This window comes from Aethalodelphis obliquidens, unplaced genomic scaffold (assembly GCF_003676395.1).
Source record: "Aethalodelphis obliquidens isolate GAN/ISIS:26980383/991018 unplaced genomic scaffold, ASM367639v1 scaffold2, whole genome shotgun sequence".
Classification (NCBI taxonomy): Eukaryota; Metazoa; Chordata; class Mammalia; order Artiodactyla; family Delphinidae; genus Aethalodelphis; species Aethalodelphis obliquidens.
The window spans coordinates 14,277,851-14,292,625 of NW_020837946.1; the positions used below are offsets into that span (position 1 = coordinate 14,277,851).

Genomic DNA, 14,775 nt, shown 5'->3' on the forward strand with positions numbered 1-14,775 from the left:
AACTTGCACCATGAAATGGGGGCATTATAAACCTTATTAACAGTCTCTAATTTTTGCATGCCATTTTGGTGCCTCTTGATCACTTTGGATATAAATTTTAAAAATTAACTGGTTGCATTCAACTTTGAATAAAGCTTTAGCTTTCTAAAAGAGGAAGACTGATAAGTGAATTGTTTGAGGATAGATCTTGGAGTTGGGCTGGTTTGTCTTCAGTGAGTACCAATGATTTACACGAAGAAAAAACTTGACTGCTGATGTGTTTATTTGCATTTGATAACATCTTTGCAGTTTAAAGTTACCCTAAACAGGGTTCAAGTAGTCATAGAAAAAGGTTGGTCTGAACCGTCAACCAATACAGAAATTTTGATTGATGGAAATGTTCAGACTTTAACACAATTAAGTAGATTGCCATAACTGGGAAACCATCTTACTTTGGTTCTAGCATATACTGGTTTATATAGCCAAGGATGTAGGTGCTTATTTATTGCAGTTTCATCTATAAAAAATGCTTAATTGTTCCAAAATATTTCTGGATTATCTATATTGCAGAAAGATATTTCTTTTGAGAACTGTGGGTGGTGGAGAGGACTAAACACTTAAAAAAAATGCTCCTTTTTGAAACCATTGATGAAACTCTTAATTTACTAGACACTGAGGTTCAATAGAGGAAAACAGTTTGTCTTTGCTGCATTTGGGATTTGTGTGGTTTTTTGGTTCAAATTGTGTAAGAGCTACTGTTCTTTAACATAGTTCACATTATTGCTTAAGAATGTAATTTATGATTTTGGAAATTATTTTTTAAAAATGGGATTCATTACTGGGAATCAAAAAGGCAAAAGACCGTAAGTAATTTTTACATTGTGTTTTATAAGAAAATACTTTTATTTGTCCTTATTTTGAAAACCTTTGAAATGGCTATAACAATCTAGCAAAAATCACTATGAATTTTTTTTACATGTTAAAATAACATTAATTGGGACCCTGCATAGAAGCTTTGCTGATTACATGGTTTATTATTGGAAAGTGGTTCATTATTGTGAAGTACTGAGACACTCCCAATCGACATAGTATTATTTCTTTCTTCCTGAGACATTTTGAAATGTTCTTCTTTAGTGAATCCAAAATTTAAAAAGAAATAGATAAGCAACACAGGATATAACTAATGCTGTCTTTCTCTCCAGGTTGTACAGATTGGCTCTAGGGAGGTCATGGGAAGGGGTAAAAAGTTTGACTCTTACTTCACGAGAAGCACTGTAGGGTGGTGGACATGGGCTGGTTACTACATCTGATTTTACTCACTTCCTTTGTGGTCTTGGTGAATCATTTCCCATCTCTGTGCCTCAGTTTCTTTATTTAAAAGCATGGGATTAGAGCCAGTGATTTTAAACTTAACTCTATTCTAAGCCTCTGCTGGAGAACAGTCTCTACATTCCAGAGGATCTTGAAGCATGACCTGCTTGAGTCTCCAAGCCTGTTGCCACCGCCATGACTGCCCCCTCCTCTTTGGTGGTTTATCTCCTACTCTTCCTGGGTTCCCTGGCTCAGAAAATTTGCTGCCACTCTTGGGAATTATCCTTGACCCTTCTCTCCCTCTCACACCCACAGCTAACCAAGTCCCACTGGTTCTACTACTTAAATAGCTTCCACTCCTTTAACTTCTCTCCATCCTCACTGCTACAGTGATGGAGGCCACTGTTGTCATCTATTGCATGTCTTACTCCATTCTTGGGCTTCTTTATTCCCCTTTCCCTTAGACTAAAGTCCAAGTTCCTTACCCTGGCTTACAAGACCCTCCTTCTGTTTGCCTCTGCCATCTCTCCTGTGCCATTTCTCCCCACTCTTCCTCTCCAGTCAACCAGCCACATGTGCTGTCCTCAGTTTGCAGAAGATGCCATCGCCTTTCCTTCCTGTGGCTTTCCTGTCCACTGTTCCCTCTGTCTGGTCATTCTTACTTAGCTCTACCCTTTCCTTTCCCTGTTTCCATTTGCCTGATCCTCTTCATCTTTCAGATCCTATCTTGAAGATCACTTCCCCAAGGGTTCCCTGACTGTTAGACAAGGTTATTTTATTTTCCCATAGTTCTTTGTGCTACTTGTGCTTTAACGCATCGGGCTCGGATAGAATTCATACTGTTTAGTTGTCCATCTCCCTCTGTTAGAATGTGTGCCCCATGAGGGTAGGAACTTTTCTGTTCTGCTCTTGGTGGTATCCTCATCTCTTGACACAGTACTTGGCATATAGTAGATATTCAGTAAATACTTGCTGAATGAATACGTGAAAGAAGGAAAGAAAGGAAGAAAGGTAAAATTCTGTGAATTTGCAATAAGAAAGCAAGCCTAGCAGGCAGCAGCTGTACCTTCTTCCTCTCTTTTCTTGCCATCATCCTCCCTACCTCCTACCCCATTTCTGTTAGGTACAGGGACTTCCCTACCAATGCAGGCCCTGTTTTAGTTATCACCTCATAGGAAGTAATGGCCTTCCCTCTCAATAATGTTACAAACCCTGAGTAGAGCTATCCATGCAAATTTTTCCCAAGTTCAAGTTCCTCATTGCTCCCATTTATATGAGAAGCGATACAGGCCCATGTTGGATCTAGCTAAACTGCATAGATGGCTTTAGATGATCTTTCTCTGCTAGCAAAAAAGTTTCCAGTCCAATAAACTTCGCTTAATACTTCCTCTACCCATCTTGATGTCACTGCTGCGATACGTTTAATAGTAGTGACTCAGAGTGATTCAGTGCTAATGTCATTATTATCTTCAGTTGAATATTTATTTCTCTTATTTTGATTTCTATAAGTACAGACCTTTTGGCCCTTCCTGCTCATTTTTAAAATTGTTACAGAAGCTCTTGGTATTGGATAAGGTAGGGAGAGCTTCAAGGACTACCTTCTAGTTATAAAGATGGTCAATATCATATTGACTTTAGAAGTGGGTGAATCGAGCCTCATTGGTGCCTGTCTGTATCTGTGCTGTCTCCCCACGAGGTGATGTTGCAGAGCAATTTAAAAAGTGGGCTCCAGAATCAAAGCCCACCTCTGGAACCTTCTTCTTGCTGATTAACTCAGAGCAAGGTACTTAACTTTCCTGGGACCCAGTTTCCTTACCAATCAAATGAGGGTAATAATACTATCTACATCTTAAAGTTTTAATGAGGGTTAAATGAGGTACTGCATGTAATGTGCTTAGCATGGTGTTGGCACGTGTTCAACACATGCCAGTCATTGTAAATAGGTCTCTGGGATTAGCATAAGACTTGCCTATTGTAATTATTTGCATAAATGGGAAAAAAAGTAGTAGTTAATTAGCTTTGCTGGAAAAAACTGGTTTAAGGTGTCAAGTGCAAAGAGCCTTGGGCTGGGAGCAGGGAGATCGTCTTAACTCTGCCACTTGCTAAGTACCCAACCGAGGGTCAAGTCACCAGCTCTGTCTTAAGATGAGGTTGACACCAAATCAGCTCTGCTGTCCTTTCTAATGTTATTAGCCTTTTGTGAGTCCAGGAATGAGTGGTTATTTCATTTCAAATACCTCACTAGGGTAGACACTGAATAAATATTTGCTAAGTTGAATGGAATCTGCTGACTTTATCTCTGGAATGTAGATGATTCTTTTAAAAAGCTTTTTCTGCATCTATTGAGATGATCTTTTTTTTTTTAAATAAATTTATTTATTTATTTTTGGCTGCGTTGGGTGTTGTTGCTGCATGCAGGCTTTCTCTAGTTGTGTCGAGCGGGGGCTACTCTTCGTTGCGGTGCGCGGACTTCTCATTGTGGTTGCTTCTCTTGTTGCGGAGCACGGGCTCTAGGCGTGCGGGCTTCAGTAGTTGTGGCTCGTGGGCTTAGTTACTCTGCAGCGTGTGGGGTCTTCTCAGGCCAGGGCTCGAACCTGTGTCCCCGGCATTGGCAGGTGGATTCTTAACTGCTGCGCCACCAGGGAAGTCCCGATGATTTAGTTTTATGATATTGAATTGTAATGACAGAAAACAATGGTGGTGATTTTGAGATTTAAAAAAAAAAAAAAGACAAAATGAAAAGCCAGAGACAAGCTGTATATCAGGGCTGTTGTAACAAAGTACCACACACTGAGCGGCTTAAACAATAGAAATGTATAGTTTCACAGTTGTGGAGGCTGGAAGTCCAAAATCAAGGTTTCAGCAGGGCTGATTCCTTCTGAGGATTCTGAGAGACAGTCTGTTCCATGCTTCTCTTCTAGCTTCTGGTGCTTTGCTGCCAGTCTTTGGTGTTCCTTGACTTCTGCTACATCACTTCGATCTGCTTTTATCTTCATGTGGTGTTCTTTCTGTGTGCATGTCTTGTCCAAATTTCCGTTTTTTATAATGACATGCATCATATTGAATTAGGGGTCCACCCTACTGTAGTATGAGCTCATCTTAACTTATTACATCTGCAGTGACCAAGGTCACATTCTGAGGTGCTGGAGTTAGGACGCATGTCAACATATGAATCTTTGGGTGATGCAGTTGAACCCCTAACAGGCTGCTTATTCTGTCCTTTTTGTATAGCTATCATCTCTCCATCCTTCTTTCTTACCTTCTTTCCTTTCTTCCAATAAACATTACTGTGCAATACAAGCAGATTGATAACAGACAATTTTAGAAACATCTTTAAAGCTTTACATAAATGGCCTCGAGCTAATTCTCAGCAGTTGACTTTTTAATTTGTGACTTACTCATGACTTTTTTTTCCACCTCATTTCCTTTTTTTTTTTTTCTCTTGCTGCCCCTCTTACTGGACTCTTCCTAACTCTTTCTTCTTCACCCAATTCACCTACTTTTCCTTCTTCACTGAGCATTTCACTTGTTATAAATAGATAGTTCTGCCACCAGATGGTGTGCAAGGACTGGGAAAGGATTGGAAACACACTGGCCGATGTGGCAGCTTTTCAACATTTTATCTCAGGAAGAAAGTTGACATAATAAGCCCAAAATGAGATCCTGAGATCGTGTAGATTTTACTTCTCTCTCTACATTTTCTCTTCCTGTACTGTGCAAGCAGAACCCTGAGCTGGAAATCTTGAGGAAAAAAAAAAAAAGTTAAAAATTTTGATGAATAAGAGTTAACAGGAGACCCTGATCTGAGAATAGTTTCAACAGTAATATTAGGCTGAGAGGTGGAAGCAAGCTTCTGGGGTCTGAGGGCCACTTCCTCAAACAGGTAGATTCAGAAACCACGAAAAAATGGGGAAATCTGTTGAACGCAATAAAGCTGTAGTAAGGCATTCGTGAAATAAGGCGCTTCAGCTGTCATTTAATTCAGCAGTTTCAAATGAGGCCTGCAGCCTGAATGCAGCTCACAGACCACAGCCACTCACAATGCGCCTTGTTTGGCTTGCACAGGGTTTTGTTATCATTATTCCTATTGATTGCGAATATTAAAACAATCCCAGTATTTCACATAATCATCCAGGTTTCAGGCTTCTTCTGGGGAAAAAAAAAAAATCTGAAGGCCTGGCAATACTGGCTGAATGTTTTTCTTGGCAGTACCTTCCTGTGACTGAGTTGAGGCTGTCCCTTCAGTTGGAACTTGTGATTTACAGCTTGACTTTGTGTCTTCCACCCACTTTGCATACGGAACCCTCACCCCCATTGAAAATGTTGCCTGCCGCTGCCAGCCTGTGAAAGGTATTTGAATACGTGACCCTGCTCTCCTGTTTCTTAGAGGAGGAGATGAGGCCCAGAGAGGGGAGTTGACAGCTGATTCAGTGCCACACCTGCCCTGGAATTCCCACTGAGCCCTGTTAGCCCGTGAAAGAGAAACTGGTGGGGAAAGGGTGAGCGTGACCCACCACAGAAGTGTGATGCAGTTTAAACAAAGAGTCAGGAGGGAAGGTGAAAAACCTGAACACCTGTTGTTACTCAATATAGAAAAAGAAACTAGAGCCATACACAGACACACAAGTGAAAAGATGAGGAACCCCCAAGTAAACACCTTACAGGGAACTTGGAGAGAATTAACAAATACATGATCAGAATACCACTGGTCAGCCGTCCAAAGAAAGAAAGGAACCCTAAAGGGCTACCTGCACGTTTAGGCTATCTCTGGACTGAACTCCTTATTTAAGCATTGAGAAGGTGGTTGATGAGACAGAGTGACTGAGAAGGCAAGGTAGCAAATCAGCTAGAAACTGGATGGTTTATTATCCAAAGAAACAGCAGAATGCCTTTCTGGGTACCTATGAAATGGCTGTCACAGACACTTTCCATCAGAATGTGGGGACCAATTAGTGGAAGAGTGATGGGGTAGACATGGAGTGATTCTGAAGGGGGAAGCAGGGAATTTTTTGCTTGCCTCGGTGAAGATAAATGGGATTGTAAATGGGCTGGGCTGACTCCTGGATGATTCATTAGCCATAGCAAGTATTTATTGAGAGCTTACTCTGTGCTAGGCTCCGCACTAAAAGGTAGACGTGTGATATCATCGTATCCTCTACATTACTGAGGTCATGACTGTTGTCATCCCTATTTTATAGATGATGAGACTGAGGACCAGAGAGGTCAGGTAACTTTTCCAAGTCCACTTAGCTCACAAATGACAGAACCAGGATTCAAATGCAAACTCTCAAAAGCTGCCTATCACCAGAGTCTTCCCACGTAACAACCAACCTGCTCTACTGCCCCCCAGCCCTGGCCAAGGCCTGGCCTAGTGATAAATGCCCTTCATGTCCTGAATCCAATTTGGGTTGGCCTACTGGTAAATGCTCAGCATGTCCTGGATCAAATCTGAAACAGTGGTGGAGGTACACTATTTGGACTGGGTGGCCTATAACGAGTTTGGAAAAACTAACATTTAAATTTCCAGGGAACTCCCTGGTGATCCAGTGGTTAGGATTCAGTGCTTTCACTGCCAGGGGCCTGGTTTCAATCCCTGGTTGGGGAACTAAGATCCTGTGAGCCGTGTGGTATGGCCAAAAAAAAAAAAAAATTTCCAACACGCAACTAGTTTGTTTCAAAGGGTCACTAAGTTAGAGGTCTAGCCAGTTGTCAATGAACCTTTGTCCTAAGAACACGAGTAAATGACTTCTGGGAAACTTTGTGGTCTGACATCATCTTCTTATTTCCACCTGGGGCATGCTGGTAACATCTATAATAAAGGTAGATCACTAGAAGCTTAAGCAGATGACCTTTTTAGAGAGAAGGAAACTTGGCTGTGGAAGAGGGAACTGGAGCCCAATGCGAAGGTGAATACGTGAGGCTGGTGAAGAAGCAGCGGATATCCCTTCTTTCTACATTCTGGAAACCCCTCTGATTGGGGTTCCAACCAAAGGGAGACGCATGAGAGGCAGCAGCCTTGGAGGGTTGGTCTTGTCGCTTTCTGAGCAGGCTTAGAGGAAGGAAATCAGGCTCATTGTTAAAGGGATCATTCCTACGTGCAAGTATAAACTGTGGGACCCCGAAGGAATGAGTGCCCAGACCAGTTGTGGGTAACATTTTTTACAACTGATCTAGCAGAGAGAAGAGGGCAGCTGGAGCTCTTGGTTTTTAAATGCTATTAAGCTCTTCTGGCCAGAGAACTGTTAAGCCGGACAGGATAAGCTGCCAGAAGATCTGGCAGATACTACAAGGGAGAGTTGAGTTTATTGCATCTGGAGAAAAGTAATCCCAGTTACAAGCATATGATCCCAATAAAACCCCAAACCACAGTGTTCTCTAACCCTTATAGAAAACCCAGTTCTCTACTCAGAACATTAATGCAGGGCTGGTTGCCGTTTCTCAAAATTCAACACTTCCACCAATATTTACTAAGTCCCTGTTATGAGCAAAAAGTGGAGTTAGACATGATCCAGGAAGAAACATGCAAAATGATAAGGGAATTGAGAAACCTATGGTATGAAAAGAAGTTTCAGAGGTGAACGTCTTAGCTGCACAGGTGATAGCTAAGGGGGATGTATAGTGAATTGTTAGTACATGAAGGATAGGTACAGAATCTGCAAAAACTTTTTAATCCATCCTCTCTTTTTAAAAATTATATTAGGAACAGTAAAATTCTGGTCAAATGTTATGTGCTTGAAGTAGAATCAGGACATAAAATGTATTATTCCACCTGGAAGCTAGTAAACTAATGGCACTCTTATTCATGAACTGGTACAGGTTGAAAACTAAAACTGCCTCAGATAAAATCAAATGAGAGCTCAAAACTGATAGTTTAGAATAGTTAACGTATTTAAGGATTTTTCCCTCTAAATTTCAGAGTTTAATATTAGGAGGGAGAAGGGAAAATATCTCAGAATATGTTTTTTTTTTAAATAAATTTATTTTTTATTTCTATTTATTTATTTTTGGCTGTATTGGGTCTTCCTTGCTGCCCGCGGGCTTTCTCTAGTTGCAGCGAGCAGGAACTACTCTTCGTTGCGGTGTGCAGGCTTCTCATTGCGGTGGCTTCTCTTGTTGCGGAGCACGGGCTCTAGGCACGCGGGCTTCAGTAGTGGCACACTAGCTTAGTTGCTCCGCGGCATGTGGGATCTTCCCTGACCAGGGATTGAACCCGTGTCCCCTGCACTGGCAGGCGGATTCTTAACCACTGCACCACCAGGGAATCCCCTCAGAATATGCTTTTAATGTCACTGTCAAATATAGGCATTCCACCATCCCTTATTTATTTTTAATTCCTTAAAAAAATTTAAAATCCAAGTAATATAGGTACATAGTTAAAAAAAATCAAACAGACATATAATTTATAATGAAACACAGCAACTCTTTTCCTTTACCACGTTGTTCACTTTCAATAATTGCAGTCTTTCTTCGGGTAGTTATGTCTATATTTCTAAATACTATGGTAATGCTGGCAAGTTTCTACTCCTAACTCTTTACATTGTCTCCTGCCTTCCTGTCATGGTAATTGGGCATTTACTTCCTTCTGCTCACACGCGTATTTCCTCACTTCTCTTTCTCCCAAAGTAGTTTTAAGGATGATGATTTCTTGCTTGTATCATTTCTTTTTCTGGAGTTTATAAATATTTTTTCCACTGGCCTGGTTTTCTATGTATCTATCCCTGTTTTTTCCCACCAATGCACTAGCAGATCTTTCAGATGGCTATCAATATTTTTTTCCAACTGTAAAAAGAAATGAAATGATTAATAAATTCTATTTCTCCCTTCCCCTCCCCCTTCTCCAGCCTCCACCACTTCTGTCTGGAATGGTTGCTTTCTTGGTCTGATATGTGGCTGTCACTCTGGCCTTTCCTTTCAGCATCATTTTGCTTTGGGTTCCCTGTGCCCTAGGTAACCATATCTAACTCTTTTCTACTCTTTGCTCAGAGACGTCTTACAGCGGCTTCCTAAGAAAGATATACTGAGTGCAAATTTCTTTATCTTTCTCTCTTTATTTTTAGTCTTTGCAAGTATGAAAATTCAAAGGTCACTTCCCCTCTTTCACTCGATTGATAATTTGGTTGGGTGTAGGCGTGTAGTCTTCCAACAAATGCAGGTGAGGAGTCCAATGCTCTTTTGTTTTGCTTTGTTTTTTTAAATTTTTATTTCTTTATTTATTTGGTTGTGCTGGGTCTTAGTTGCGGCAGGTGGACTCCTTAGTTGTGGCACATGGGCTCCTCGTTGTAGCATGTGGGCTCCTTAGTTGTGGCATGCAAACCCTTAGTTCTTCCTCTCCGTTATCTCTGTTGTAACTCTCTGGATTTTGCACCTTCTGGGTTGACTCCTTAATAGTTTTATTTTTTCCTCTAATTTTCCATCTGTTTTTCTGTTTGTTCCGATCTCTTGGAGAATCCTCTGACTTTATTTTGGTTACCATACTTTTTAATTTGCAAGAGTTTTCTCTCTTTTTCCCCCAATAGAATGCTGTTTTTGTTTTATTGATATAGGAACTCCATCTTCTTTGAACTCTGAGCATATTCATGTTTGTGTGTGTGTGTGTGTGTGTGTGTGTGTGTGTAACAGTTTGTCCTGCTGCATGCTTTCTTACTGTATCCAGTGCTTACTTTTTTTCTATTTGTTTTTTTCAGTCTCTTCCTTTGACATTCGAGACTATTCTCAAATGTCTGGTAATCCTTGGCCTCTGCTCATATTTAAAAGTGGGTTCTAAGATGCTAATAGGCAGTTCTGAGGGCATCGTCAGTGGCCTGGAAAGCTCCGTTGTTAGTACCTAGAGGTCTTTTCTCTGCCATTCAGTGTCTCCAGAGAGGAATCATTCCATTTCCGGATTAGGAGATGGGTTTTTTTATACAACAAATTTGGTGGTAGAGGTGCAGGAACATGTTTCTTTCTTAGTGAAGATACATAGATAGCTTTGCAGGCTCTGAATTACGTTTAAGATCCAGGAGGGTTGCAGGTGTCTCTAAATATTTCTTCTTACGGTAAGATCTCTGAGAGCCTTAAGTAGAGAAGACATATGGCATTGCACGAATTTGAGCTTCTCAGGTTGAGTAAACCGCGCCTTGTTTGGATCATCATTGACAGCTGCTTGCTGTCCATTACTGACTGGGGGCCAGAGGAAGCCGAGCTAAGAGGTGCTTCAACTGCATGACCTCCACTACATTTCTGCGCCCTTGAGTAAAGCAGCTGGGAACTTACTGAGGAGTGTGTGTATGTGCATGTGTGCTATGTGTGTACACACGCGTCAGTGTTCTCACTTAGCTGTAATCCCCTGGAAATGCCACAGGTGGTCCATGCCAACCACTCTGTAGGTAGACCTTTAGCCAGTGTCCCTGTTTTTAGAGCTTTGTGGAGCCATGGTACCCACAAGTGCTGCCCTCAGGCTTTCTCTGGGAGAGTTGGCTGGTTTGTCTTTGTAATCTGCCTCTTAAGCTACGATTTTCCTTATTTTGCTAGGTTAGTCATCACTCTTCTGTCTCCTTCCATCTTCCAAAGATTTGTTGAAATCTCTTGGCTGCTATCACAAGCCCTGTCATTCTCCTAGTCTTTGAGGGTTAATGTATTTAAGAAAATTCTACTATTGTCATTTTAGTGGCATTTTGGGAGGTAGAGGAGATAAAGCCCTGTGGTTTAATTCAGTATGTTTACTTTGGGTTTTTGTTTTTGTATTCTTTATCACGATTAAAAGCGCTTCAAGGTAAAGAACCAAGTTTTACGTTGTAGGTTCATAGTGCACAGAGTAGGCACTCGGTAAATAGGCGTTGCGTGAATAAATGATCTGTGCTCTAAGGTCTCTAAAATACAATTAATTCAGCTGCCAATGTGATTATTTCCTCTGCTATTGTCTCAGGTTAACCTTGAATGAGGGAGGGGAGAGCTCGGTGAAATCAGATGCCTACCTAAGGCCAGAGCATTTGGGCCAAATGTAAGAATTCAGGCTTGCCCATCACACTTCGTTGGATGTTATGGTTGTTTCTGGAGTTGGCATTTCCCAGAAGAGGATTACCAATCAGCCTCTCCATTATTCCTTTCTTGCCAGCACTATTATTGAAACAAAATGCCTGGGTGTTCTGAAGTCAGTTGAAGTTTGTTTATGACATCAACTTGAGTTGAAGTTGACTCTTTGTAAATATTGGGAAAAAAATCCAAACCCTCCCAATTGCCTGTTTCTCATACTCTCAAGCTAATGCTAATCAAAAATGGTATTTGATTAACCTCTTGAAACATATTATCCAAATATGCCTTGAATGACTAAACTGATAAATTGGATACAATTAATTGCTCGAGGTGATGAACTCCTGTGAATCACTACAATTCATTCCGCCAGTTTTCTCATGCTACACTGTTAACTCTGGAGAGGCAACAGACACCAGACACACAGGAGCGAGCTACACTTCCCCCTCAGAGCAGAACTTGAAAGAATAAAATCTGTCAACACTGTCTTATGCAATGCAATTATTGGATAAACTTGAACCTGTTTGTTACTTCTTTTGAATTTGAAACACATTTTTATATTTTAAATCGCTTCATGGATGTGTGTATTATGTTCCTGATCATCTTTTCTCTTTGAATTCATTGTTAGAATGAAAAAGGGTTATTTGTTTATTTTCTACCTTGTTGAGCCGTTTAAGAAGGCAGGCACTTGATCTTGAAGGAAAGTTGCAGTAGAAAGAATAGAAAGTAATCCATAATTAAACTCAGCAATAGTTCCAGCCACTCACTGGAGCTCCTTGATCTGAGCTCCATACATTAAAAGTGACGTTTATCTATGAAGTAATCCTGGAGGAATTGTAACAATGATGGTTTTGAAATCTGATAATAGAACCAATAAGAAGAAGACATGAAACCAGGGTAATTTCTTCTGGAAGGAAAGGACTCCAGGTACACTTTAAAGTCTGTCTTCAAGTATTCGAAGAGTTTCTTATTATTTCGAGGGTAGTGATATATTGTCTTTTAATCTGCTCTGTGGATAAAATCAGGGAAAATCAGTTTAAATTGTAACAGAAAAGATTTAGGTTAGATGTGAAGAAGAAAATTTTCTGACAGGAAGTGCAAAGTAAACACCAAGAAAATGTGTGGATTTCATTTCTCTAGCAAAGGTCTGACCAGTCACTAGAAATGGAATCGAATAGTCTTAGCCATTGGTGATAATCCAAAGCTGAACCTTGTTCTCAAGATCCTGAGGTTTTATTATTCTATTCCCATTCAATTGTGTACTTTGAGAATGTCACTTTTTTTTTTTAAACATCTTTATTGGGGTATAATTGCTTTACAATGGTGTGTTAGTTTCTGCTTTATAACAAAGTGAATCAGTTATACATATACATATGTTCCCATATCTCTTCCCTCTTGCGTCTCCCTCCCTCCCACCCTCCCTATCCCACCCCTCCAGGCGGTCACAAAGCACCAAGCCCATATCCCTGTGCTATGCGGCTGCTTCCCACTAGCTATCTACCTTACGCTTGTTGGTGTATATATGTCCATGCCTCTCTCTCGCCCTGTCACAGCTCACCATTCCCCCTCCCCATATCCTCAAGTCCATAGAATGTCACTCTTATGATGATCTCTTCTTGGAAGCAAAAAATACCTTTCTCAATATGATTCTTAGAAAGCGGTAGCTGTGTTTCATTATTGAATTATCTATACCTGTGCTGATAGTGAAATGTATATTTAAGAAAATGCTCTGTTCTAAGCAGATGCTTACAATTCTGGACTGAGGGTGATTTTTCTTAAAGCTGCTAGTTGAGCAGGGCTTTTTAACTTGCTTTCTTTTCACTTGCCATGTCTTGGTTTTCAAGTCCTTATTAACAGATGTTTCCTTTCTAAGAAAGAATGTAGTTTATTAAGAAGACCTCAAATTCTATAGGTTGGGGTAGGGGATGCTCTGAGGAAAGAGCCTGGTTTCTGTTGGTCTTTGGATGAGTTTGTATGATTTGTGCTGTGACATTCAGAGCCAACTCTCTTTAATAAAAAGAGTTGAATATTTTATTTGTAGAAAGTTTTAAAATTGTAATTATTTTGGCTCCTAGTATATATTGTTCCCTCCATGATACAATTAACCTCAATAATGAATTTTATTTTTTTTAAAACAAAACAAACACGTGACAGAATAAATCATGATTCTAAACTTGATCTTCTCATACTGTGGATTGAGAAAACTTAATCTCATAAAATAAAGATCAGACCATCTGACAATTTCTGAAAAACAAATCTTCCGTACCTCCCAGGCTCCACAGTAAATTTCTACAGCGTCTTCTATTCATGTAAAGCTTTCAAAATTCATTGAAATAGGAATGTGCATTTCAAATACACACTTTGAAACTTAATTGAAAATAAAATCAGGTTTCTTCCTAATGTGGTCAACACACTGTTTAAATTGTAAACATTTATTATGATGCCAAACTGTATCTTGAGATGGTTGACTCTAAAACTCTCAGCCAGGTATCCCACAAGGTGGAGTAAAGAGCTTACATTTGAGACTTAGTTTGAACTTTGAGAAAGGTGCCAAGGATGCCCAGTGGGACAAGGACAGTCTCTTTAATAAATGGTGTTGGGAAAACTAACATCCACACACAGAAGAATGAAATTGGGCCATTATCTCACTTCACATACAAAAATCAACTTAGAATGATTAAAGACGTAAATGTAAGGCCTGAAACTGTAAAACTATTAGAAGAAAACCTACGGAAAACACTTCTTGACATTGATATTGACATTGACGTTGATCTGGGCAATGATATTTTGGATACGACTCTAGAAGCACAAGCAACAAAAGCAAAAATAGACAAATGGGATTGCATCAAACTAAAAAGCCTCTGCACAGCAAAGGAGACAACAAAGTAAAGAGACAACTTATGGAATAGAAGAAAATTTTTGCAAACCATACATCTGTTAAGGGGTTAATACCCAAAATGTATAAGGAATTCAAACAAGTCAATAGCAAGAAAACAAATTATCCAATTTAAAAAAAAATGGGCAAAAGACCTGGATAGACATATCTCCAAAGAAGACATACCAATGACCAACAGGTATATGAAAATATGCTCAATATCACTAATCATCAGGGAAATGCCAATCAAAACCACAATGAAACATCATCTTATACCTGTTAGAATGGCTATTATCAAAAAGATAGGAGATAAGTGTTGGTGAAGGTGTGAAGAAAAGGGAACCCTTGCACACTGTTTGTGGGAATGTAAATTGGGACAGCCATTATGGAAAATAGTATGGAGGTCCCTCAAACAATTAAAAAATAGCAAAACCGGGCTTCCCTGGTGGCGCAGTGGTTGAGAGTCCGCCTGCCGATGCAGGGGACACGGGTTCGTGCCCTGGTCCGGGAAGATCCCACATGCCGCGGAGCGGCTGGGCCCGTGAGCCATGGCCGCTGAGCCTGCGCGTCCGGAGGCTGTGCTCCGCAACAGGAGAGGCCAC

General features: G+C 40.4%; 1 protein-coding gene across 3 annotated transcripts in view; it reads left to right on the plus strand.

Moving 5' to 3' along the window:
- The window catches only part of AP1S3 (adaptor related protein complex 1 subunit sigma 3), a 56,976-nt gene that overhangs the window by 21,899 nt on the left and 20,302 nt on the right, over nt 1-14,775 (plus strand). Inside the window, exon 1 of one of the 3 annotated variants that reach the window (XM_027120104.1) lies at nt 9,337-9,442. The exons of the other annotated variants lie outside the window; for them this stretch is intronic. Coding sequence (XP_026975905.1) covers nt 9,359-9,442 — 84 coding nt within the window. The 5' untranslated portion in view covers nt 9,337-9,358. Of the gene's footprint in view, nt 1-9,336; nt 9,443-14,775 lie in introns of those variants that run through there. 3 annotated transcript variants of the gene reach the window in all.